This window comes from Sander vitreus, chromosome 14 (genome assembly GCF_031162955.1).
Source record: "Sander vitreus isolate 19-12246 chromosome 14, sanVit1, whole genome shotgun sequence".
Taxonomy (NCBI): domain Eukaryota; kingdom Metazoa; phylum Chordata; class Actinopteri; order Perciformes; family Percidae; genus Sander; species Sander vitreus.
In genome coordinates this window covers 7,125,221-7,148,576 of record NC_135868.1, presented here as the reverse complement: position 1 = coordinate 7,148,576, position 23,356 = coordinate 7,125,221, and the positions used below count along the sequence as shown (strand labels likewise).

The 23,356-nt window shown below is 38.7% G+C and overlaps 3 protein-coding genes across 6 annotated transcripts in view; 2 read left to right on the top strand and 1 right to left on the bottom strand.

Moving 5' to 3' along the window:
- Positions 1–117: 117 nt before the first annotated feature.
- LOC144528748 (hepatic lectin-like) lies at positions 118–6,608 on the bottom strand. 3 transcript variants are annotated; one of them, XM_078267537.1, is made up of 8 exons: positions 6,509–6,608; positions 6,122–6,199; positions 1,988–2,104; positions 1,610–1,675; positions 1,318–1,389; positions 971–1,116; positions 722–846; positions 118–642 (listed from the first exon to the last, which is right to left on the bottom strand). In XM_078267537.1, the coding sequence occupies exons 1-8, from the start codon at positions 6,567–6,569 to the stop codon at positions 453–455; spliced, it is 855 nt and encodes a 284-aa protein (XP_078123663.1). In that variant the 5' UTR covers positions 6,570–6,608; the 3' UTR covers positions 118–452. The 3 variants fall into 3 exon arrangements, with proteins under 3 accessions (XP_078123663.1, XP_078123664.1, XP_078123665.1); XM_078267538.1 differs by having other exon boundaries at positions 1,988–2,101; XM_078267539.1 differs by lacking the exon at positions 1,318–1,389.
- Positions 6,609–7,575: 967 nt separating this feature from the next.
- ak2 (adenylate kinase 2) lies at positions 7,576–20,353 on the top strand. The gene is made up of 7 exons (XM_078267811.1): positions 7,576–7,772; positions 10,221–10,346; positions 10,870–10,980; positions 12,975–13,069; positions 14,643–14,715; positions 16,619–16,838; positions 19,955–20,353. The coding sequence occupies exons 1-7, from the start codon at positions 7,674–7,676 to the stop codon at positions 19,960–19,962; spliced, it is 732 nt and encodes a 243-aa protein (XP_078123937.1). The 5' UTR covers positions 7,576–7,673; the 3' UTR covers positions 19,963–20,353.
- A 1,431-nt stretch (positions 20,354–21,784) lies between these two features.
- rnf19b (ring finger protein 19B) overlaps positions 21,785–23,356 on the top strand; it is a 41,237-nt gene continuing 39,665 nt past the window's right edge. For both annotated transcript variants that reach the window (XM_078267041.1, XM_078267040.1), the window contains exon 1: positions 21,785–22,202. The gene's annotated coding sequence lies outside the window, so the exon portion shown is untranslated. The remainder of the gene's footprint in view (positions 22,203–23,356) is intronic.

Sequence of the window (23,356 nt, the reverse complement as noted above, 5' to 3'; positions counted from 1 at the left end):
TGTTTAGTCTGTATATGTTGAAAAAGACTCAAAACACTCATAGTTCAGAATCATGGCTAAAATACTTCACTTGGAGCAATATGGAGCTGTTTAGTTTCAATAAACACAGAATTAGTCAAAGATTTTAACATTTTTATTATTGTGCATCTAATAAATCCACAGCTTCTAATATATCCAAACATTTTGTAAATGCTTTTGTACAGGTGCCTGAGCACAAATTAATAAAATCATTAAAAAGCTTTAGGTTAATTCTGCACAATCAGGATTGTTATCTCTTATCTTTTATATGTGATCCTTTCCTTCATAGTTATGCATATTCAAGAAAACATTCAAGAAGCATTTTAATCTTTGCAGGGCTTATTTTTAATCATTAGCTGCATTAAAACTCCACTTTCTGCATCCTGTCCTGAGCATGTGTAACAGGCTGAGCGAGACTTAAGCTGAACTGCATCTCAGACACATTTTAAACGTGCAGCTGCTGCTTCTTTCTCACAAATATGTCTGTGATGCTCTTTGCAGGATTTATCAAACCAACACTTCAGGTCTGGAGTTCCGCCTTTCTCCCCCATCCTCACACAGTCCTCTCCATTAGAATCTCGTCCTGTCCAGTTGTCTGGTTCTCCGGAGAACCAAAAAGTCAAACTGAGATATTGGGATCAGAAAGAACTGGTTCAATAAAACTGATTACTTATTATATTGGAAATTGACAAAACAGTCCAACCTTGTATCCAGTGGCGAGCCGTCGGCCCACAGCCATGTGTCCTCTGTCTCTGAGTCCGTCAGTCCGATCCAGAACTTGTCCTCATCTTCGTTCATTTTTTCTCTCACTTTCAGCTCCAGGAATGTCTTAAAAGGAAAAGTTGATGAAATCATCAACATGTGACATCACTTTTCTGTGCTGAGAGACCATGTTAACTAATGTGTAAACATATGATGTGATAAAACATGAAGCTGCAGCAGTGTGGCATACCTGCTCCTCTCTGCTGTCTATCTTAACCAGATCTCCATGTTGATCTATACATTGTTTTCTGCTGAGGTACCAGGGCAAACTGTCGATGGAGAAATTATAGCACTTCCCTCCGTGAAGCTCCCAGCCTTCTTCACATTTTGGCTCATCTTTAAAGAGATCACAGCAAAGACTTCAGTCAGGTGCAACAAATCACTGTTTACATTAGTGTGATTTGGAAGCAGCAGGAGTTTAGATGTGAAAGAGTTTGAATCTGAGAGCATATAAGACAATCTGTCAATCCATCACTGTTTCTTCTATTATCATCAAATGATGCAAACATGTAAGAAAGGCAAAAATCCATCATTTACTCATTTTTACATCAGGAGGGTTTGGGCACATTGGCTGCACCATGTTGCATGACTTTACTTTAGAGTATTGTTCTGTTATAAAAGAAGATACAAAGATTTTCCTTTTATCTGAATCAACTCTTATTTGAAAACCTGAACAGAGAACAAAACTTTCATGGTCCAGTAAATTGAGTAGAAACAAAGAGAAATAATTATTAACAGATTATTATTAGGTGTCACCTGTTAGAAATAAATTGGAAAGTGTCATAAATGTGACACATTTTAAACTGACCTTGCAGCTGAGAAAGTTTACCTGTGAGATTTTTTGCCACAGCATCATGCTCAGTCAGCCTTTGGGAAAGTTCCATGTTTTTATGAGCTGATTTAACAAAAGAAAAAAAACATAGCTTATAGAGCAGGAGTCTGTTCAGAGCAGAATAACTCCAATGAGTAATTATTATAAATACAGGGAGCTCTGGATTGAAGAAAAGACTGAAAATGTGACATTTGTAAATTCCATTTTCTGATTTTACATCAATAGTTCTGAAATAGGAAAACGCATCAATTAAGAAAAACACATCAGACTTGAATTCCTAAGTTCTCCTGAAAGCATCCAGTGCTGTTCTTCAAAGCAACCATCAGATTTTATAATCAAAATGAAATTACTTTGAAAAGAAGTGAACAAACTCACAGATCAGGCCAAGAGCGATGACAGCAGCTGCCAGGAGAACACTGACAACTCCTAAGGCCACTGTCTCCGATGGGAACTTCGATCGTCCATTTGACACCAGTTGTTGTTGGGAATCTGCTGAACAGAAATGACAGAGACGTGTGTTTAGATGAACTGAAGTAACTGGAGTTATTAGTGGGCTTTCTCAGATTAAATGGTTTATTAAATGTTTTTTTAAACGAGAAACAAAGTTCCTGTAATTGCATGTACGTACAAAGACTGCAGAAGAGGAAAGAGAAATATCACAGTCAGTGTAAAAGTGAAATATAAATCCATATATTTGGCAGCAATTTAATTTTCCAGTCTAAACTTTCAAATGTGTTTTTACTAGGGCAGTCAAAATAACGCGTTAATTTCGATTAATTAATCTGAGAAAAATAACGCGTTAAAAAAAATTAACGCAGATTAATCCATTCATATTGACGTTTGCATACAGACGAAAATCTGGTGCCACTGATATGTCTGCGCTTCTCTCTGTTGCTCTGAAACAGACGTTACAGGGAACACAAACCCCGCTGCACGTGATGCTAGTTAACACTATACTCGACAGCAGCTAACGTTAGCCTACCGCTAGCTAGTAGCTGGATTAAACACGGTTAAAATGCTGACAGCTAACGCTAAACGGTGTAAAGTGTGACTGTGTTTTACTGTAGAGGATTCAACACCGGGATGTAACAATCTGTAGCTGCCGTCGGAGAAACAACACAGACGGTGCGTTCAATGAAACTGGTAAACTACATCCTCGTGGTGCATTTGAAGTTATTGTAAATGTCCTTTTCCTATCTGGTTGTTGTTTTTGTCGTTCAACAGCAATTTACTGGTGAAATAAGTTATTGTTATACATTATTATTAAATCATTTAATGTTGACCATATGGCCTTAGCAATAAACAAGCCGTTCTTTAATGTCACCAACTGTTGTTTAGTACCCTTTTTTTGTCTTTTCTTTTTTTACTTTCTTAAAATGTATTGGTTCAGGCACCGTTAATTATGTATGTGATTAATTTCGATTAATTAATCACAGAGTATGTAATTAATTAGATTGCATTTTTTAATCGATTGACAGCCCTAGTTTTTACAGTTAACTTTTTCCAAACAAAGGTGAAATTCTAGACCTTCAGAATGAAGATGACGAAGATGACGAAGATTTGAGTTCACTTTGTGGTGTTTTTTCATCCAAGTTTTTAATCTAAAAAAAGGTTTATGCAAATGTATGGCTGATTCACTGGAGATGTGCTCATGTTTTCTTTAGCACCACTTTATTTAAGGTACATTATTCATCACCCAGGTAGTCTCTGCACAGACATACGGATATGAGTACTCAAATATGATGAAATGAAGCTTGAGACTTTGTAGAAAACGATGACTAAAACATTAATTACTATGTGACCCTGCTTCATTGTCTGTTCCTTATTTTTTCTCCAACGTGACTTTTTCTCATCTTTCCTTTTCACAGTAAACTACCAGACCCTGTCAGCAAGTCCTCTCTTCATTCAGTGGTAGATTTCTTTTTCTGTCTTTGCAGTTACAGTTTTCCTCAATCGATTTGGCACATTTACTGAAACAAACTTACAAAACTAAACTAAACTGACTTAAAACTCTAAGTACAATCCTCACACCACATGGTACATTCAGCACATCACTCTATTACACTTTCAGAGTACACCGTCATATGACAAGATGTCTTAACATTTTGACTGTCTTGGTCTAAGCAATGATTAAAGAAACTTTTTGTCTTGACAATGATTTATCATTTACATTTGTAACATGAGATCATTATTTTGACTGAGAATCACATTTTGCAGGTCACTTACCCACTCTGTGATATTGTCCAGTGGTTCACATTGTATATTTACACTGCTAAATAGTATTGATGTCAGCAATACACACTATACTTTCTCATTGTATGAACACACCAGCCAACCACAAATACACAAAGGAAGTTTCTACAGAAACAAAGATATACAACAGCAAAATTAACAAGAACTGCTGTACAATATGTGCAAGAATTAAAGAAAAATGCTGCAAATGTTAGGGTGTAACTTCCACTGGGGACCAGGGGGACATGTCCCCCCCACTTTTCAAAATCCAGTTTGCATCACCCTAGTCTATATCCTTGACGTTCCACTTCCGGGATTGCTCCGTTGCCACCGGAAAATCCGCCGCGCCGGATTTCACTTATTTAGGCCGGATATCCGTTGCCTTGGTCTTTCTTTGTGTTGTAATTTTAAACTCCGGTGGATTTTTGAGGACTATGGTTAACTGCTCCTCAGATCTCTGCAGGTTAAATCCAGACAGCTAGCTAGACTATCTGTCCAATCTGAGTTTTCTTTTGCATGACTAAAACTACTTTTAAACGTACACATGTTCCACCAAAACAAGTTCCTTCCGAGATTATTTTGCAGCGGCACTGTGGCTTTTCTCTGGTGCTTAGCTCCGCCCAAGACGATTATGATTGGTTTAGAGAAATGCCAATAAACCAGAGCACGTTTTCCTCCCATCTCCAAATGCTGTGTGGAGTAGCTAGACCATCCTCTAGCGCGCTTTGGAGGAGGGTCTGGCAAAGCGAGACTAGCGTCACCCCCACTTTAAAATTAGTTTGATTTTACTTTATTTATAAGTCTCTGTGATTGGCCCCTATTTTAAGCAATAAAGAAAATAAGACATATTTTTCTTATACATAGTTTAGCAGCTTACTATTCTTTCAGGCAACATTTCGGTATGGTCAACTTCATCATTTTCTGGATTTGGTATCAAAATAGTGCCTATAAATACAGTATATGTAGAAATGCAGGAAATGGAAATCAAATCGAACACATTTTTTTGGCGGAGGACCCCCAGACCCCCTGTTCTGTGCCCCCCCCCCCCCACTTCTCAAACCAAAGTTACACCCTTATGCAAATGTATCAACCTCATGGGTCATCCAATGTCCTTCCTGTTTGGCCACAACATTTTATCGACATCACACCTGACCTCCCTTGCAATGCAACAAGGGATAAAACGTTAGGCATGACGAAGCCCCCCCACAACAATCTGCTGTGATATCCTCACCTGTCACCTGTTTGTGTTTGGTTGCTCCAAATTGTGAGAAAATTGAATTGTTCCCCATTCAGCCTATGTCTGTCCATCGTATCGTTGTGTATATCTAATATAGTATGTGTGACAGGTTATTATGATTTTTGGTTGCTCTATTTTGCGTGTAGGGATTTACACAGTGGACATGTGTAAAATTGCATTTGAGAGTAATATGATTCAATAGCAAATGAATGTAAACTATTTTGATCTGCAAGGCTTATTGAGTGCATTTTGTGCCAACGTTACTATAAATGACTATAGTCATGGCAACAACTGACCTAATGTTGATTTAAATAGTCATATAGCTTGACATTGTCATTCGACGATTGTGCCAAAGCGATTGAGAATAACTGTAACGGTGATATTACAAGAGAGGAATGTTTTGAGGTCTGGTTTTGACATTTTAAAGCTACACTATTTGCAATAAGATGTGGTCAAAATCGCACCAGTCGATAACAAATGTTTGCTCCGTATTCAGTTTACCTCATTCAGAACTCATGCTGACAGCTTCTGAAGTTGTCATAAGTTTGTTTACATAGCTAATGTTTGATTTGGAACTTATGTCATTTTGAAAATTCAGTCAGTTGACAAACACACAACATGCCAATTGTCACTTTGTTGCTCCTGAAATGTAATCATTTATATTTTGGTTTATATGCTACTGTATATATTTACAAAAAAAATTATGGCTTTGGCATTTACATTAAATTATCTTTAAACCCATCCACGTAGAATGCATTCTCCCAATATTATTGTATATTTACAGTACAAACATTAAAGGTGGTTTAAAACCACGAGGTGGTTTGAAGTTACACGAGGATGCAACATTTTGAAGGAAGAATACACATTTGATTAAATACTAAAGGTTAAGGCAGCAATTGAAATTCTTTACTGCAATAAATTTGGTTGTACGTTATAAAGAATACAGATTTTTACTCCGACAAGAAATAAGAAATGCTAAGACCGGTTTGCTTCATGATAAGCACTGACTGGAGGTCACATCACTTCTTTTCATTACCCACCAGTAAGCCCTGTGGATGGCTGCGTCTTGGAGATCCTGACCTCAGAGTATGTGGTTTCAGCCGGCGAGGAAGCGGTCCCTGCAACACAAAACACAAAACTTTCTGTTGAGTGAGCTGCGAATATGTGCTGATTATAGAGAAAGTGTTAGATTTAACATTCATACTGTATTTTACTTAAACTCTGACAAATGAAGAAAACACATCTTGGAGGTATTTATAGCTATGGTGTCATTCTTAGAAATTCAGGAGGGACGTAAAGCCTACTGATAGATAGATAGACAGACAGACAGACAGATAGACAGACAGACAGATAGACAGATAGATAGATAGATAGATAGATAGATAGATAGATAGATAGATAGATAAGGTATCATATTTAAGACTCACCAGTGTTTCCCCTTTCTCTTGTGAACTTGACATCAGAGTACAGAACCTCGGCTTCAGACATTGTCACTGTCACTTCAGGAACTTAAATAAGCATTTCACAGAATAAGATCCTTCCTGGACCCGAAATGGGGAAGGCTTTATGAACGTTTTGTAAACTTTTTTAGGTCATCTGAAGAAATGTTTCTCTTCCTTTTTAGTTCAGATGAATCACATACAGAACATAAATATGTTCTGTAACAATGAACTCACAGATAGATGAGAAAGATGAGGTTTTGGTCTTTTTTGTTATTTAGTTTAGGGTTTTATATAGAACGTGATGAGGTTCCTCTGTTGATAAGGCAGAAAGAGTTGTTTTGGTGGAAAAAGGGTAAAACAAACAATTAAAAAACAAGAGAAATTGCAGAAATTACCTCTCTCTCTCTCTCTCTCTCTCTCTCTCTCTCTCTCTCTCTCTCTCTCTCTCTCTCTCTCTCTCTCTCTCTCTCTCTCTCTCTCTCTCTCCCTCTCTCACAATAAAATAATAATGATTTTCACAATAAATAGGCTAAATAACTCATACGAGTTTCAAACCGCATTTCATATCAGTAGAAGAAGTTTGCTTCAGTAAGTAGGCTTTTGCTTATACATTTTATTTACCGTGTTTATTTATTTTGCACTATTCCCAACACCAAAAATGAAACACTTTCAACTGCATCAGTAACGTTACTGATGCAGTTGAAAGTTCAGAAAAAAGCTTCATCATCAGTAAGCATCAGTAACGTTATCAGTTATCTCAGTAAGTAAGTGAACTTTGAGTTAAGATTCTACAAAACAAATAAATAAATAAGAAGACAAGTAAATAATATCAACAATAAATGCACTAATTTATAATAAAATAAAACCTAAATATTACTTAAATTCCTTAACATATTTAACAAGCCTTTTTCGGATGTTACTCAACGTGGCGTCACCCAAATTTCATCCAATCAACGCACATAATTAGTGACAGAACAGTCTTGTGGCCAATCAAAATCCTTTATTGTCCTGTATGGGGCGGGTTTTAACTGTCGTAGCAGAAAGTAGGCGGAGGATTTTCCTTTCCTGGCTGAACTTGGCTAAAGTGTCACCAGGACGACACAGACAGACTTTACTAAAGTTTCTGCCCTGGTGGTCTCCCGTTATAGACATGTCCCCCAGCACGCAACTGAAGGAGGCGATAGCCGATGTGCAGGAGGGGATTCGTGCCATCCTGCTCGGACCACCCGGAGCCGGGAAGGGGACCCAGGTAAGAGGGAGAGCTAACGGAGCTACCAGTTAGCCGTTAGCTTGGAGCAACTATAGCATTTAACGCATGGTCGGCATGGATGTATTAAGAGATGGTCGGTAGTAGTACAAGCCATAAGCTAATGCTGCCAATGCTAACCTACCTGGCTTTACCGGGTTCTGTTTGTGACTACAACTCTCAGGAAAACACAGCTGGACAGTCCGTTAAGATAGCTTTATTACTCTTAAATGTGTTTGTCAGTGTAATAGGGAAGTTAACTAACGTTACTATAACAACGTTACTATAACAACTTCATTTAGTTTTCGAGACATTACGAAATATGTATGTATGCACGCAATTAGCTAAAACTCTGGTGTCAAAGGTTAGCTTTTGTCATCTTTTTGTTGTACCATTTACACACACAGTGCTAAACTCAAGACTAAAGGTTAATTGCAGGGCAGCCTCAAAGGCAATTTAGTTGTCAATAACATTATTTAATTGGTCAATAAAAAGTTTGCAATGCTCACAGAAACAAAATGTAGTTGTCATCTAACCAAAAGTGCAAAAAGCCGTAAAGTGCAGAGTAATGTATAGAATAAAGACATGAATATGCCAAGATTTTACAGTATGAACAGTGTGAACATGAGCAGCAGTTACCAAAATATAAACTAACTATATAATCAAAGTCAGCATAAATTCATTTTCTGTTTAGTGTTACTGTGGACTGTACTGTGGTTTCATCAGTAGTCGATTTAAATTAATAAGTCAAAAGATAGCAGGCATCAGTTTTTATCATGAGAAAATGGTTCAATTCAATGTCATAACGAGTTATCTCAAGACACTTTACAGATGGAGTAGGTCTAGACACCACTCTATAATTTACAAAGACCCAACAATTCCAATAATTGCCCCAAGAGCAAGCCTTTAGTACAAAAGTGGCAAGGAAAAACTTCCTGTTATGCAGAAACCTCGAGTGGTGAGGAAAACTTCCTTATAGGGAGAAACCTCGGACAGACCCAGGCTCTAGGTGGGCGGTGTCTGAGATGCCGGTTGGGGGTATGATGAACAGTGACAATTATAGTCACAATAAAGATAATGTAACTAGAAATAGCAGTTGTAGTAGTAAATGGTGTCGAGCAGGACCAAGGTGCCACCCTAATCCAAGGAAAACTGCGGGCGAGAAAACATAAGGACTGGGGGGGGGGGGTCCTCCCCAGAGCAAAATTAGTAACAAGCATTTCTGGGACATGAAGGCACACAGATGGAAAGAGAGAGCAGAGAGCATCTTAGTGTGTCTAAGGAAGACCCCAGCAATCTAAAACTATAACGGCATAATTAAGAGCTGGTGCAAGGCAAACCTGAGCCAGCTCTATAAGGGTTGGTAGATGAATCTGATGAATATGAAGAGAAGCAGAGAAGAGAATGGGTGCTTTGTCTGGAAGTATACACTCTCCCCTTCTTCTTAAATGTGAGGATTTGCTGGTTTCTTTGTTTTTTATCATGATATATTGAGTATCGTGTTGAAGTGCACAGACAACTTGCTCTGGCATGTTTGTTTAGTATCTTGTTTCTTTAACACGTGTTGTGATCTCGTTTGAGTCCTGTGTTCTCAGTAAAGCACTCTGTGGCAATCCCACTTATTGAGTGCTCTGAAGATTCAACTGTTTTGGACGGGTGGATTCTTGTATTTAGAGCTAAAACGAATAACTCAGTCAACATAAAATTACCAGCAACTGTTCGGTTATTCAATTAATATTTTTAAGTTATTTTTCAAATAAGTTGTGCAAAAATGTCAAACTTTCTCTGATTCCAGCTTCTAAAATGTGATGACTTTCTGTTCGTCTTTTACTTATATGATAGTCTACTGAGTGTCTTGGCATTTGGTCGGACAAAACAATTGAAACATTTGAAATAATCAAGAGAATTATCTGTAGGTTAATCAACAATGAAAATAATCCATATTTGCAGCCTTAGTTGTGTTGCATGTTGCTTTCTTCCATATGGTGCATGCTGTATGCAGATGAAGCCATCAGCCAGCAAAATGTTAAGGTACTGCTTCTTAAAGCACAACCAGTCCTGTAACTTCTTCTCATCTTCATCTCCTGAGAGCAACTTAAATAAAAATAAAAAATAACCCGGGAACAAAGCTTTCACCTCATTATTAGAGCGGAGGTGTTCCTAATATCTAGTCGACTTATCAGTAGAGTTGTATATGTAGTTGTTTTTATATGTTGTTGTTGTCGTTGTATATGAGATGTAGCTCGGTCCTGCTGCTGAAAACTTTTTGGTCTCGCAGCCAAAATACACAGTTTTTATGCTTTTAACAGCCAACAATACAGGTGGTTGGCTCTCTGACAGAACAGTGGAAAGAACAATGTTAAAATTCACAACCAAACATTGTCTTCATCCAGTACGAGGTGATAATTTAAAACTTTAATAGTTAATTCATCTCTGTGCTTCTCCCTGCAGGCCCCTCGGCTAGCAGAGCATTACTGTGTTTGCCACCTGGCCACCGGAGACATGTTGAGGGCCATGGTGGCTTCAGGCTCGGAGCTCGGCCAGAGGCTCAAGAAAACCATGGATGCTGGCAAACTGGTAACGTTTCTGCTCATCTGCTTCTCATGAGCTCTGTGTATTTTTCTTTCTCTGCTTTTTTAGCCCTCTCTGAGGCTCTGTTGACGTTACAGCCTTTCATGTTGAGTCCCACATGACTACATGTCTCGTGTTTTGTTTGTCTTCCATGACATTAACAGCTAAAATGGCCTTAAAACACAAGTGTGGAGTGCAACAAGTGTAAGACAGCAAACCAGATTTTTCCTGAGAAATTTCCATTCCTTCAAGTTGGAGCTAAGCCATATATGGAGAAAAGTAATACTATTACTTAATAATAACTAATACTGCATAATTAAGTATCTGCTAATGGAGGATGTTAAATGACTGTATGGTCAGTGAAGAAATCTTATGTATCAGAAGCAGTTGAACTGTGTGTTTTCTAGTAAAGGCCATAGTATTGTTGGTTCTCTTAATGTGCCTCCTGTGCAGAGCTGTTGCTATGCAGAATGTAGCAGATTACAGTGTCAGTAGATGGATGAGAGAATTGTCTTTTGTTCACTTGCAGGTCAGTGATGAGATGGTCGTGGAGCTCATAGAGAAGAACCTGGACACAGCGCCCTGCAGGAACGGCTTCCTGTTGGACGGATTTCCTCGCACAGTCAAACAAGCAGAGATGGTTAGGATTTGATTTGATGCTGTTATCATGTGAAACTTTACGGAGTGGAATTAATAGATCAAAATAGAGAGAATTTGCCTATTTGCCTTCTTCCCAGAAAAACAAAACAGGAAATCACTGCGCTCAGAGTGAAATAGATCCAGGATGTTCCTCCCCTAAACCACAACTTGTTTTTACATTTTGGTTTGTGTACAGATTAAACAAACGAGATACAACGTGGTATTATAATGAGTTTTAGAGATCTGATCCTGGCTCTAGCTCCATACTTCATCCACATGAGAGTGGTATTTATCTTCTCATAGAACTCTCTACAAGAAAGTAAACAATCCTGTTTGCCAAATGTTGAACTATTCATTAAATTTCAGCAGTTAGCACTAACGGCACAATTTAGAGGCTACAATCCTAGCAAGACAAACTGACAGTTATTTCGAATAAAAAAAATAAAAAAACCCTGCATTTTTTACGTAAATTGTTTTTAAAGTCTTCACAAGATAAGAAAGTCCTGCATCCCTTAATTTCCACTGACAGATGAGTGAAATGCATCAATGTAAAACTAAAAAAACGTTTTATTTCTCATAAGAGGCGGTACTCAAAAATGGCCTGGTCGCACATAATATACCTACAAATAATACATTGATGTTTCATTAAAGCTAAAGCATTGCCCCTTTTTGGAGGACAGATAGCAGCTTTTATTTATTTATTTTTATTTTCTTCTTCTTCTTATTATTATTATTATTATTATTATTATTATTATTGCAATTCAATATGGACATGACAGGTTGTTCATTTCAAGGAGACATTCTTACATTGAACGTATTGACACCACTAACAAACACTAATACAATACAAAACATTTTAAAAAAGGAGCGAAAAAGGATAATCGCACACGAAGGAAAGGGAGTGACCACTGTCTACAAAACCACCACTGCAGTATGGTTAGATAGCAGCTTTTTTCAGCCAAAACATTCTTTCAGTAAGATTTTCCACTAAAATGCAAAAACATTATTTCCCAAATTCAAAAACAAAACTTCATGAAAGATCATGGAGGAAGATCTCTGCAAATTAACATGAAAAATGAGAATAGCTCATCTACTAAAGTATGATCAAATATACTTCTGGAATATAAAGGCATGTCTCTAATAATAACGTGTTGAAAATCAAAGCAAAAATGAAAAGAACGAGAGAAAGGAAGGGTGTGTCTGAACTGGTGAATTTTTCATTCGGCAACAGCAAAACCTTTTTATATTTAACATTTCAGACATTAACTGATGGTTTTATTATTAGTCATCCTATCAGAAAAGTGGAAGGAAAAGAAAAAGCCTGATCAATAGATATCCGTCATGTCCTATGTTTTCTTTTTTATGTTTGATTTATCTATGGAAATTTCAATACAAGAGTATATGTACAGGAGTTCTCACAGATACGAAGTGAGAGGATTACAGTATTCATATAACAAAGCATGGGACAGCCAAATGGTGAAGATACACAAGACCCCCCCCCCCAAAATCAAACGGACAACTAAGGCAAACTTATACAAAGACAAAAAAAAAAAAACAGAATAGACCAATTAGATCAGGCCGTTAAATGCTTACAATGGCAAATAATGTTAACGCATCCCTATGCTCACCCATATTCACGCTCTCTCTTCTCTGACCCTCCAACTCTCTCACGCTTACCCACTCACACAGACATAGCCAAGCGCACGCACACACACACCGAAGCGCACACACATATACACACAACCACACTTACATTGAGTAGGCAGTGTAAAAATAATGTATAAGGAAACCAAAACATATAAATGATGATAAATAAATATATAAAACACAAACAAACCAAAAAAACAAAAAGCAAAGTGGTAGTGCTGCATACTGCTAATATGGCAATCAGGCTAGTGGATGCAGGGCATTGGTGCGTCGTTGGGGCGACTGAATCAATGGTGGCGGTGTCTGTCATGTTGTTTGTTTGATTCGTTCTGTGTTTGTCTCTTGCAGCTGGACGACTTGTTGGACAAGAGACGCGAGAAGCTGGACTCTGTGATCGAGTTCGCCGTTGATGACTCTCTGTTGGTCCGCAGGATCTGTGGCAGGTAGGAGCCAGCGTGAGAGAGAATGAATTATTCAAGACCAGAGAGAGGATCCAATCTGTTTTATGTCCCAGGCACAACAGTGGTTTATGAGTTCCCAGGATGGTGCTTTTCCTTTTGGCTGATGAGCTCCTCATTCTGTCTACGTGTTAAATCCACCCGGGCAGGTAGATTGATTCATGTGAACAGAAGAGTCTGGGACAGTGAGATAGGGCTGGAGAGAAGTGGAGCGTGAAAGCACGCGATTAACGGAGGAGGTGGCCTGAGGGGGTTTGAGAGCCTCCTGCAGCTGGAAGGTCACAGGTTGAATCCTTAAAGAAGTCAACGTGTCCCTGATGAAATGTGCGGAATACCACAGCTGCTCGGTGCCTCTGTGTACTTTTAAACTGTGCGGTGAAACTGTTTTTTTAATGAGTCTCCAAAGGGACACGTGTATAGAACAAAAAACTGAATATTAGATTAAAGCTACAGCTCATTAGTGACACTCACATTTACATTGAGAAACACAGGATTTAATAATGATGAAGCAAACAAAGTCAAAGAGGCACAAGTGCTATTAAGAAAGGTGACCTCCTCACTATAAGGTGCCAGAAACCATTCAAATTCATATAAGGGGAAATGTTAAGTGTTATATGATAAGGACACACAGTTCTGTTAGAAAGTTAGTTAATATATTTCTCATTATTTCTGCAACAGTCACACCAGCTTTCAACAGCGAAATTGCAGAACAAGATCAGTTCATTTCAACTTTGGCAAACTTGGGCACTCAAATCTTTGACGTTGACCAATTTCATATCGTCTCAACAGTGCTGACCGGTGAAAATGTGTCTAGCTGTCAGTTAAAACTGGACTGAAATCTGTTGAAGTGTATGTTTCTTTTAGATTACTTTTTTTTTTTTTAACAGCATTTAAATTTGTTTTGCAAAAGCAGTTAAATGTTACACATATTACGGTGTTAGCCACTGCACATCCTGCAAATAGTCACTACATCACCAAGGTTACAGTGCCACCTATTCTGTAAAGATGCTCTGATCAATTTCTCTGTGTCACTTTCTGGTCTGACCTGGCACTGATTCATTTATGTAAGCTCTACAGGTTGAGGCCTGAAGAGAAAAACAGACATTTTATAACAACTTAACTGGTAATGTCTTGTTGGTTCCATGTCTTCAGCTCTGCTGCCCCCATTGTGCAACATATCATTATTCACATAACTCTTTTACAACAGTTTAATAGAACTCTGCTCTGATTTGACACTGACCCCCACATTTAACAGGCAGACTGGTTTTTAGAGACCTTCACATGTCAGTGCTAGTAGACAATATGTGAACAATTTTATTAGTGTTTTTTATTGCGTCACAGTTTTCTGTCTTTTGTGAGGAGGACGACGCTGGCTGCTGCCTTTTCAAGCCCAAGTGGGACAAGGGCATTATGTAGGATGTGAAAAGGACAGTTAAGTAGTTAGTGAGTCACTGTGGCTGTCTAACCCTCATCTGTCCTCCTCTGCTCTCTGATTTCTTTTCCGTCCTTGTCCTTTCCTCCTCCACCTCTTCTCTCCGTCTCCCCTCCTTTTCCCCAGACTAATTCATCAGCCAAGTGGCCGCTCCTACCATGAGGAGTTCAACCCTCCTAAAGAGCCCATGAAGGATGACGTAAGTAGTTTCACATTCAACCCACTTAGAGCCACTCTTGGCTAAACTGCCACCTACCTAAATTCTCTGCCAAGCTGGAAATTGGTGACAGTCAGCTTCAGACTTGAGGGCTTTGATGCAATCTGAACGTATAAAATGTTGGGGACATTTACTCTTTCTTTAATTATTTTTTATTAAGTTTTGCCATAGGTGTTATACAAATAATTACAAAAACCCACAAACCTTGCATAACCCAAATGAGTATAAAAGACATGTAACATACAGTATACAAAGACTACTTGACATACATAAACAGAGCTTGTGAACACACAGAACATAAAACATATAAAGACAGTATTTGACTAAACGCTACAGGGGACATTTACTCTTAATTGTGTTTTTGGTTAAAAGCCGTCATCCCTTTGATTCATCTTTTTAGATCCGCATGCATCACAAAATAGTAGTTTTACATGAAGAAACTGAGTTACAGAAGATGTATTTTTATATTTTGGACATTTTTCCCTTGTGTTCCAATTAGTATGTCCCAATACATAGTATGCCAAATGCAGTATGCCAAGCCAGCATGCTTCTCTGGCTATTCTGACCCACAATCCTTTGTGCAGCATATATGAGCAAAAGGGTCAAACATGCAGAAGACTGCAAGCAGCTCTTGGCTGAAGCTAGTATGATGTAAAATTATCAAAGATCACTATCAAAGCTAAACAAATTCCTGGTGGAAACACATGACATTTACTTAATGAGGACTATGACCAATATGGTCTGCGCTCCTCTGTGGAATATGTAGTTTCTAAAAAGTGGATTTAAAAGAGTCAACCGGTTCTGTTGTTCAAATTTAAAGCTGCATTGAGATCATTTTTATGTAAGGTAACATGAGGCCATTTATTGTATTTCTGTGGTGCTGCCGTGGCTGAATGAATGTAACTGGTAGCAAAAACAACACATTTTATAATAACATGGACGAGAAAGTTGTATTTTAATATGGAACGTTCATGTGTAACACATGAAGACATGTGGCTCATCGGCAAACAAAGCAGAACACAGACACACAAACCTCTGGCTTAGAAAGAAGGCTGAGATTTCCAAAAGCTCCTGTGTTGACACAAACATGGGATGTCAGTACAACAAGTAGCGAGAGGGATACAGGGACACTTGATAAAGCTGCAGTATGAAAGCAGAAACTCAAGAGCATTGGCCTCATTGTAGACACATTGTGAAACTGTATGTATCTTACAAGTTTATCCTCCTTACCTGAAGGAATATTTAATTCCATATAGACCCAGCTATAGATTGAGACACACTGAATATCCCTTCTTCACTCTGCTAAACATCTACAAAGTGGTAGACGTACCTTTACATTTAAAGCCCCTTCAGACGGGACTAGCCTGCCAGGCTCTCTAAGATCTGTCACTTCTTTGCACTCCTTCAAAACATTGCTCTTTACTTACTTGCATGCAAACTGTTGCTGTAAATGTTTTCCTTTGTGTGACTGGACTTTTGTTTTATATACCCAAATATTTGGGATACTTTTTGTCCTTTCCTTTTATTTATGTGTATACATGCGAGTATGGGTGTAGGTGTGCGTATGTATATTATGAATGTATATGTATGTATATACATATGTGTATGTATGGGCTAAATGTTGTCATCCCTCTTAATACTGCAATATGTTTTATACATTTGTTTCCAATAAGGATTGGGCGGGTGAGGCGGGATGAGGGAGAGCTTTAGCGAGTGTGAATGTACATGTGCTGTATTGTCTTTGTCTTATGTCTCGAGGACCCTCTCGAAAACGAGATGCTTCATCTCAAGGGGTTATCCTCCTTACAATAAATTTCAAATCGGTTTAATTTCTTGGTCTTTGCGCCTCTTCTCATTTGTTTTCTGTCCTCTTGTCTGCATTCAGCTGACTGGCGAGCCTCTCATCCGCCGCAGCGACGACAACGAGACGACGCTGCACTCCCGTCTGGACGCCTACCACCGGCAGACCGTCCCTCTTGTGCAGTACTACAGTGCCAGGGGCCTGCACACGGCCGTCAACGCTTCCCTGAGTCCAGATGTTGTCTTCGCCTCCATCGTAGCTGCCTTCTCCGCTGCCACGGAAGAACCCGCCCGTGCCGTCGCCTGTAAAGACCAATAGTTCTTCATTTGAAAACCTTTTTTATCCTTCCCGTATCCCCTTCAACTGGTTCTTTTTTTCCTTCAAATGTGGAGATTATACAAAGGTTGATCAAGTGTCACAGTGGCAACAAAATGTAACTTTGCGATGTGTAAACATGGACGATGATTAGAGAAATTCACAATGTTCCGCTCGTGTGATCCCTGTTGTAGAAACAGAAAGGATTTAAAGTCAAAATCAAGTCTGAAAGAGAACAATGTAGAACTGATATGAACTGACATTACCCACAAAACAAAGCACTTAGCTCTATGCTGCTGCTGCTGCTTTTGCCTTTCATTTAATATAGAAATGACATTTAATGTTTTGACATTTAGCTACTTTTCACCAGAAGGTGTTTAGAAAATATTGATGTTTTGTTGCATATTGTTGGCCTTTGCTGGACAGGTTTGCTCTTGTTTAATCGATGACTTTGCCCTTTTCTCTTCCTTAGTCTCGGATTCTTGTGCACATTCAGTTAAGCTCCTGTTTTTCCATTCATATTTCCTCTGCTTTTTAATTCCTTAAAGTTAGAAACACATTAGAAGCATCAGACATACATTGTCCAACCTGCCAGTCATTTTCTGCTGCCTTTTATAATATTCTCAAATTGGATTTAACTTGTAGCATTAAGAGAGAACTTCCCTCTCTTTCTCTCTGGGTTTTCATGATGTGTCATAAAACAGCAATGGCCGTTACAGTACAATACAGTTTTAGGGAAAAGAACATGATGCATGATGTTATTGCTGAAAAGTTAGCTGAAAAAACACAAGGCTGAGGAAACTGATTTAATGAAACCTGAAATCCAGAACATGGAATAGGTTACAATTTTACTTATAGTTGTGAGGCAAGGCGGTAAATGGACAGGTGCATGCCGATGATCTGAAAATGACAGGAAGTTAGTTATTGCAGTTTGACTGTAGTTTGCTTCTATGGCTGTCACACACCGCTCATGTAAGCACTTAAGGTACTTTAAAACCTTTAAATTGCACTCCTTTTAAGAGCCAGAACTTCTGAACACAGACACGAGGCACATATTTTTAGATTCAGTGTGACGTACACGTTCTGAGGGTATCATTATCCCTAATGCTCCTTGCAAAGAAATGTCCATAAATCCACTAAAAGATGCTACTTAAAACTCCAGAACTTGCTTAACAATCGTATCGCTTTTAAGTTTTCTTTAGTATCAAAATGATCCTGTGATAGTTTTCTGCACATCTATGGGTACACTGCAAATAGGAACTGCTAATAGCTAGTCTTGCATACTTTTAATGGGGGTGCGGTTGTCTTGATTTTGTCTGAAGGGGGACCTCCACAGTATCCGACTTTTAGAACTCCTAGTTATCAGCAGACCCAAACAGAATCTGCAGATTTTAAAAGAAAATAGTTTTTAGCTGTGATCCAGAAAGATTGTTGTGGAGATGTATTAACCACAGAAATGAAATGTATTCATTCTTGGCTCCATTTTATTTCTATTGAGTCAACCTTCAGAGTTTGTATTTATTTATTTATTTTCCTGTGGAAAATTCTACGGAACTCTGCGCGCACAGAGTCCGTGTGGGCCTGGTTAACGGGGTTAAATGATGCATCAGTTACTGTGACCTCTCACCCAGGACATATTCCCTTTCTTCGTTCATCCTTCAGTATAATCTCCTCCTCTTCCTCCTCCTGCTCTCCCCTCTCTCTCGGACTCCATGAATGACCTTGTTGGACGTATTGAAGATCGACTGGTTGAAAATTAATTCGGCTTTTGATTGATAACGGCTAATTGTCTTATCAATATGCACTTTACTGCACAGACTGTACAGCTGAAGTAGCTGAATCCCTCCCGCAGACCTAAATAATGTGTGACGTCTGTATGCATGTGACGTCGTTTTTTAAATGTAGAGCACTTGTTAAAGCACTTTGTTCTATTAACTCCCTGTTACCTAATGTTAAGTTTGTTTTAAAATTGGGCAATGTGTTCTTTTTCATATCACTGCCCAGAGTTCAGAGTTCTGGTGGATAAACAAACGTGCATTTTTTAAATTTATTTTTATCAGTGACATTGAAAGTCAAAGATGGGAGTCGATGTCTCGTGTGCTGACATCAGTGTTTGCGTGAAGCGAACTCATCAAAGAGATGAGCTGAAGGACGTTGGTCTCTCAAACCTTCATTAAAATTCCTTCTCGGAAATGTTTTAAATTAAGGCTTTTGTTTCTGCTGCTCCCAAAGGTGTCTTTTTACCTTTCTTTTTGTTCCATAGGCGTGTACTTGGAGTACTTGCTTACTATGTTTTGTTCTATAAAAATATTCTCCTGGAACAGGGCGGCCTCTAGCTCACCCAGTAAGAGCGTGCACCCTATGTAGGCTGAGGCCTCTGCAGCGGCCTGGGTTCAAATCCGACCTGTGGCCCTTTGCTGTGTGTCATCCCCCAACACTCTCCCACCTTAAATGTCTATCCACTGACAATGGGAGTTGTAGAACAAAAAAATCTTAACTTATCAACAAAAGTAATAACTGACATTTTGGAAACTTTTCCTTGGAACGCTCCTGTGACATCTGGCTTTTGAGGATTGAATCCTCTCTCTCCTTGACCTATTAGTTTCCTCTGTAGTCACCTGGTGTTTGTGTTCAGTGGAACCATCTTGCATGCAGACTGTGTGACCTGCACTTTCCCTTGAATACTGATGTGTTTGTATACTCTCGGGGGTTGTTGTGATGAAAACAATAGCAGATGTTCAGAAGGCCCAGTAGGCAGATTTCTGTCCCTTCTTCAGCTCAGCGAGACAATTTCATGCTAAATTTCCCTTTTTAACATTCCCTCCTGTGCTCAATGATGCCTTAGTTCTTTTTATTTATCACCTTTTTGAAAGCTGTGAACGTAGAGATTTAGAAACCTGACAGAAAACCTTGCTGTTTGTTTTGTTCACCCTTAAATGAATGTAACTTTAAATTGAGCACTTTAAAGTTTTTTTTTTTGTCCATTGCTTTTGGCAGTTCCAGCATTTAAATTACCCCCTAAAAATGTCATCATTCCTGACTTGTTTAATTTACTCTGTAATTCACCCAAAACCTTTCTTCCCCTCTCTCTCCTTTCTCTTTCAGCTGGTTGAATGCTGGCCTGCTACATTCCCACCAAGGCGAAGAATTGGATTTTGGCAAAAGATCTCGGGTGGGTGGACAGACGAAGGGGGGGAGGGGGGGAGGGGGGGGGGGGTCAGAAAATGGAGGGAATCCTTATACTTTATATAAGTAATCATGTTGCGGTGCTATGGGGCTTGTAGTTGTCATATTCCTCATGTTTCCCCTTTTAATAAATCTCATGCTTTCCCTGAAATCTTCAACTTCTGTGAACCTTTTGTTTTTCTTTTTTTCTCTTCACCTGACCCCTCACGTTTGTATCTACAACTGCCATTTTGAATTGGCAGTTGTAGATACATATTAGACTTGTTAACTAATTAAATGACCTAGGCCTCTTGCTGTAAAATAAATGAGACAAATGCAGAGATTGTTTGATGTTTGCTTTTGTTTTAGTCCTCAAATGACACTGATGGATAATCTTGGCCTGGAAGAGAGAGACAAGTTTGTTTGTATATCAATACAAACAAACTTGTCTCTCTCTTCCAGGCCTTCATCAACAAGACAATGCAATATTCTTTACATAGGCAAGGCTAGATTACCAACTGCAAAAAAACAACCTGTTTCAGCGCATTGTGGCTTTTTGGTAATTACGTGCAAATTTGTACATGGTGCATTTTCCTAAAACAATAGTTGTTTCATCAAATTATCCCAAATGCACTGACGTACCGAAAAGGTTTGTTACATGTTAGGAAGTATTGGTTGGTTTCTGAGTCTTGTATATACTGAGTGCAAAATATACTGAAGCTGCCATCTACAGTATATAAGAAACACGAGGCAATATGAAAATACATAAATAGAATTTAAAACCATTTAAAGAAGTTGCTAGCTAAAATGGAATACATAAATATAAAAAGAAGTGGCATTACCCGTTTAAGTAGGTTTCATTGTTTTTGTTTTTTTAAATATAAACTAATTCCAGGTATGTTTACTGTTCTATAATCAGTACAGTGGTTCATGCAGGAAATCCCTGTTTGGTAATTAAACCTACAGCAAAGGGAATGAAAATCATTTGAAATAACGTGTCAACATGAGTGCAGATTTTTTTAAGGAAACTAAGGTCATACACGGTTAAAAAGTAATTATATTCATTTTAATAGTAGAGACTTAAGGTTTATTGTATAGCCAAAGTCACAAATGTGTCTCTTGAGGGCTTATAAATCAACATGAGGGTCACCAGAGATTGAGATGATTCATGGGAGAGAAAAGAGTAAACGGTCCTGTTTTTTATTTATTTTTTATTTTCTCTAATTATAGCTTGTGAGATATTTTGAACTTTGAATTGTCAAAGTCCAATTGTGAAACATCAGAAGTTTACACACTTTAATCTAAGTGGTCACATGCAGAAAAAGGTTGGGGACTTATGGTTCATCTTTAACAATGTATTGTATTTTATGAACGGATATTTTATGTGAAATCTTAACTTAAATAAATGTGGTAACCCCTAACCCCTAACCCTAACCCAGTAAAAAATATTTTTGTCTAATAATGTTGTGGGGTATCAATTAGCCTAAAATGACATTACTCAAATCCTACCTCAAACCTGTGCTGAGGTGCAGTAATCCACCACAGGAGAGGTTCACTGATGTAGACATGTCTCAACTTGTATCCATGCGGACAAACAGGATGATATGAGACAAGACTTCTAATTGGCTGATTAAAGACCAATCACAGATGCTATTGTCTGTTTTTACTCCTTGAATTAACAAAGCGGAGTCATATTGGTAAGTGCCGTGATAAGAGCATTGTGTACACAGTGCTCTGTTTGTTTCTTTTACCACCAAAACAAAACCCTGCCCAGTTGGTTTCCTTATTGTCTCGTCTTTCCCATAAACACATTTTGATTTTTACAGTAAACGCCAGCTGAAGTTCTTGAGGAGCGGTGACGACACGGGGCTTTCCTCCATGACGTCAGAGGGCAGTGGCAGAGAGAGAGAGAGAGAGAGAGACACACAGAGACACAGAGACACGGAGCGAGCTGCGGAGATTACACAGACTTTCTGCGCTGCGCTCCCGGGGCGCAGGAAGACTAGAGACCGCCTTCATCTGCCAGGAGCCCCCAAACACGAAAGGAGAAATGCGGGCACGGTAACGGAGGACCTTTTCTACCTAGAGCTTTATCTATTTATGCACGGAGGGAGCCAGGATAGGAGCCGAAGTGGCCGTCGCATCGCTCCCCAGCATCTCCTGTCGAAGAGATCCGGCTCTGAGCAGGGTAAGTGTCCGGCAGTGAACCCACCTCTGCTGCATGAGCTGTTTTCTGACATGTCATGGATTTAATTAGCTCTACTGCTTCTCTAGACCATCTACATAAAAAGGAAAACTGCCACCTCAAAGGGAGCGTAGCAATTTGCGATTTGAAATGTTTGTTGTATGATTATTGATGATGATATATAGCATGACACACACATTATCTGCATCTGCCAGTCACGAGGGTCAACGCCACCCAACATTCTCATTACAGAGAGGAACAATCTCATAAAACATATATGAGATGGGAGGCTGTTACGCGCAGGGAGGATCCAAACCAGTGTCCAGTCTCAGTGCTGCTGCATGTCTGGAAATAATCATACAACTATAAAAACAAAATGTCTTCAGCTTCAGTACAGTCATTGACCAAGTCATCCAGGATGTCTCAAAGTTAAACATCCTTTCCCTTTTTAAAACATTCCCTTCTGCTCTGCCACTCCCTGGTCACTGTTTGGGCTAAGGGCATGCTGTAATTTGTTCTAAAGAAAGACATACATTAATACTAAATGTTAGTTTAAAATAGAGTGCTGGGAAAAGGAGGCAGTAGAGCTCAGAACAGAAGAGATATACTGTAAGTAAAAATGTTATAAAGGCACACTCCCCACAGATATATGAATATTTGGGGGATTTATTGTGTTTGAGGTCAGATTTTATGATCATGCTATTTGAGGTGGAAAAGGTGTGGTGACATTTTCCAGCATTGTAATGTTTTTGTAACCTTGGTGAAGAGACAACTTGCAAGATGTCTCTTCACCATATTAATATATGGGGCTGTACAAATACTATACTATATTCAATACTACAGATATACAGATAAACAGCTTTAGTCCAGTAAACTTAGGTTGTCTTTCAGACTGGAATTAAATAACAGCTAAGCAGTTGTAATGGTCTCAATTGTGATAGGTGATACGGGTATATAAGGAGCTATTCGTTCGTCATATTGTTGTTTAGATATTTAGAAGGAGAAGTGGTGGATTTGTTCAGTTTTAACAGATCACATAAATCTAAGGCAGAACTGAGGCAAACAGCAACAGCTAATGCTTACTGTTGACATTTGTTTTGCTGCACAGACAGGCTGAAAGCTTTAACCATTTGAAAAGAAATAGAAAATGTTCTATC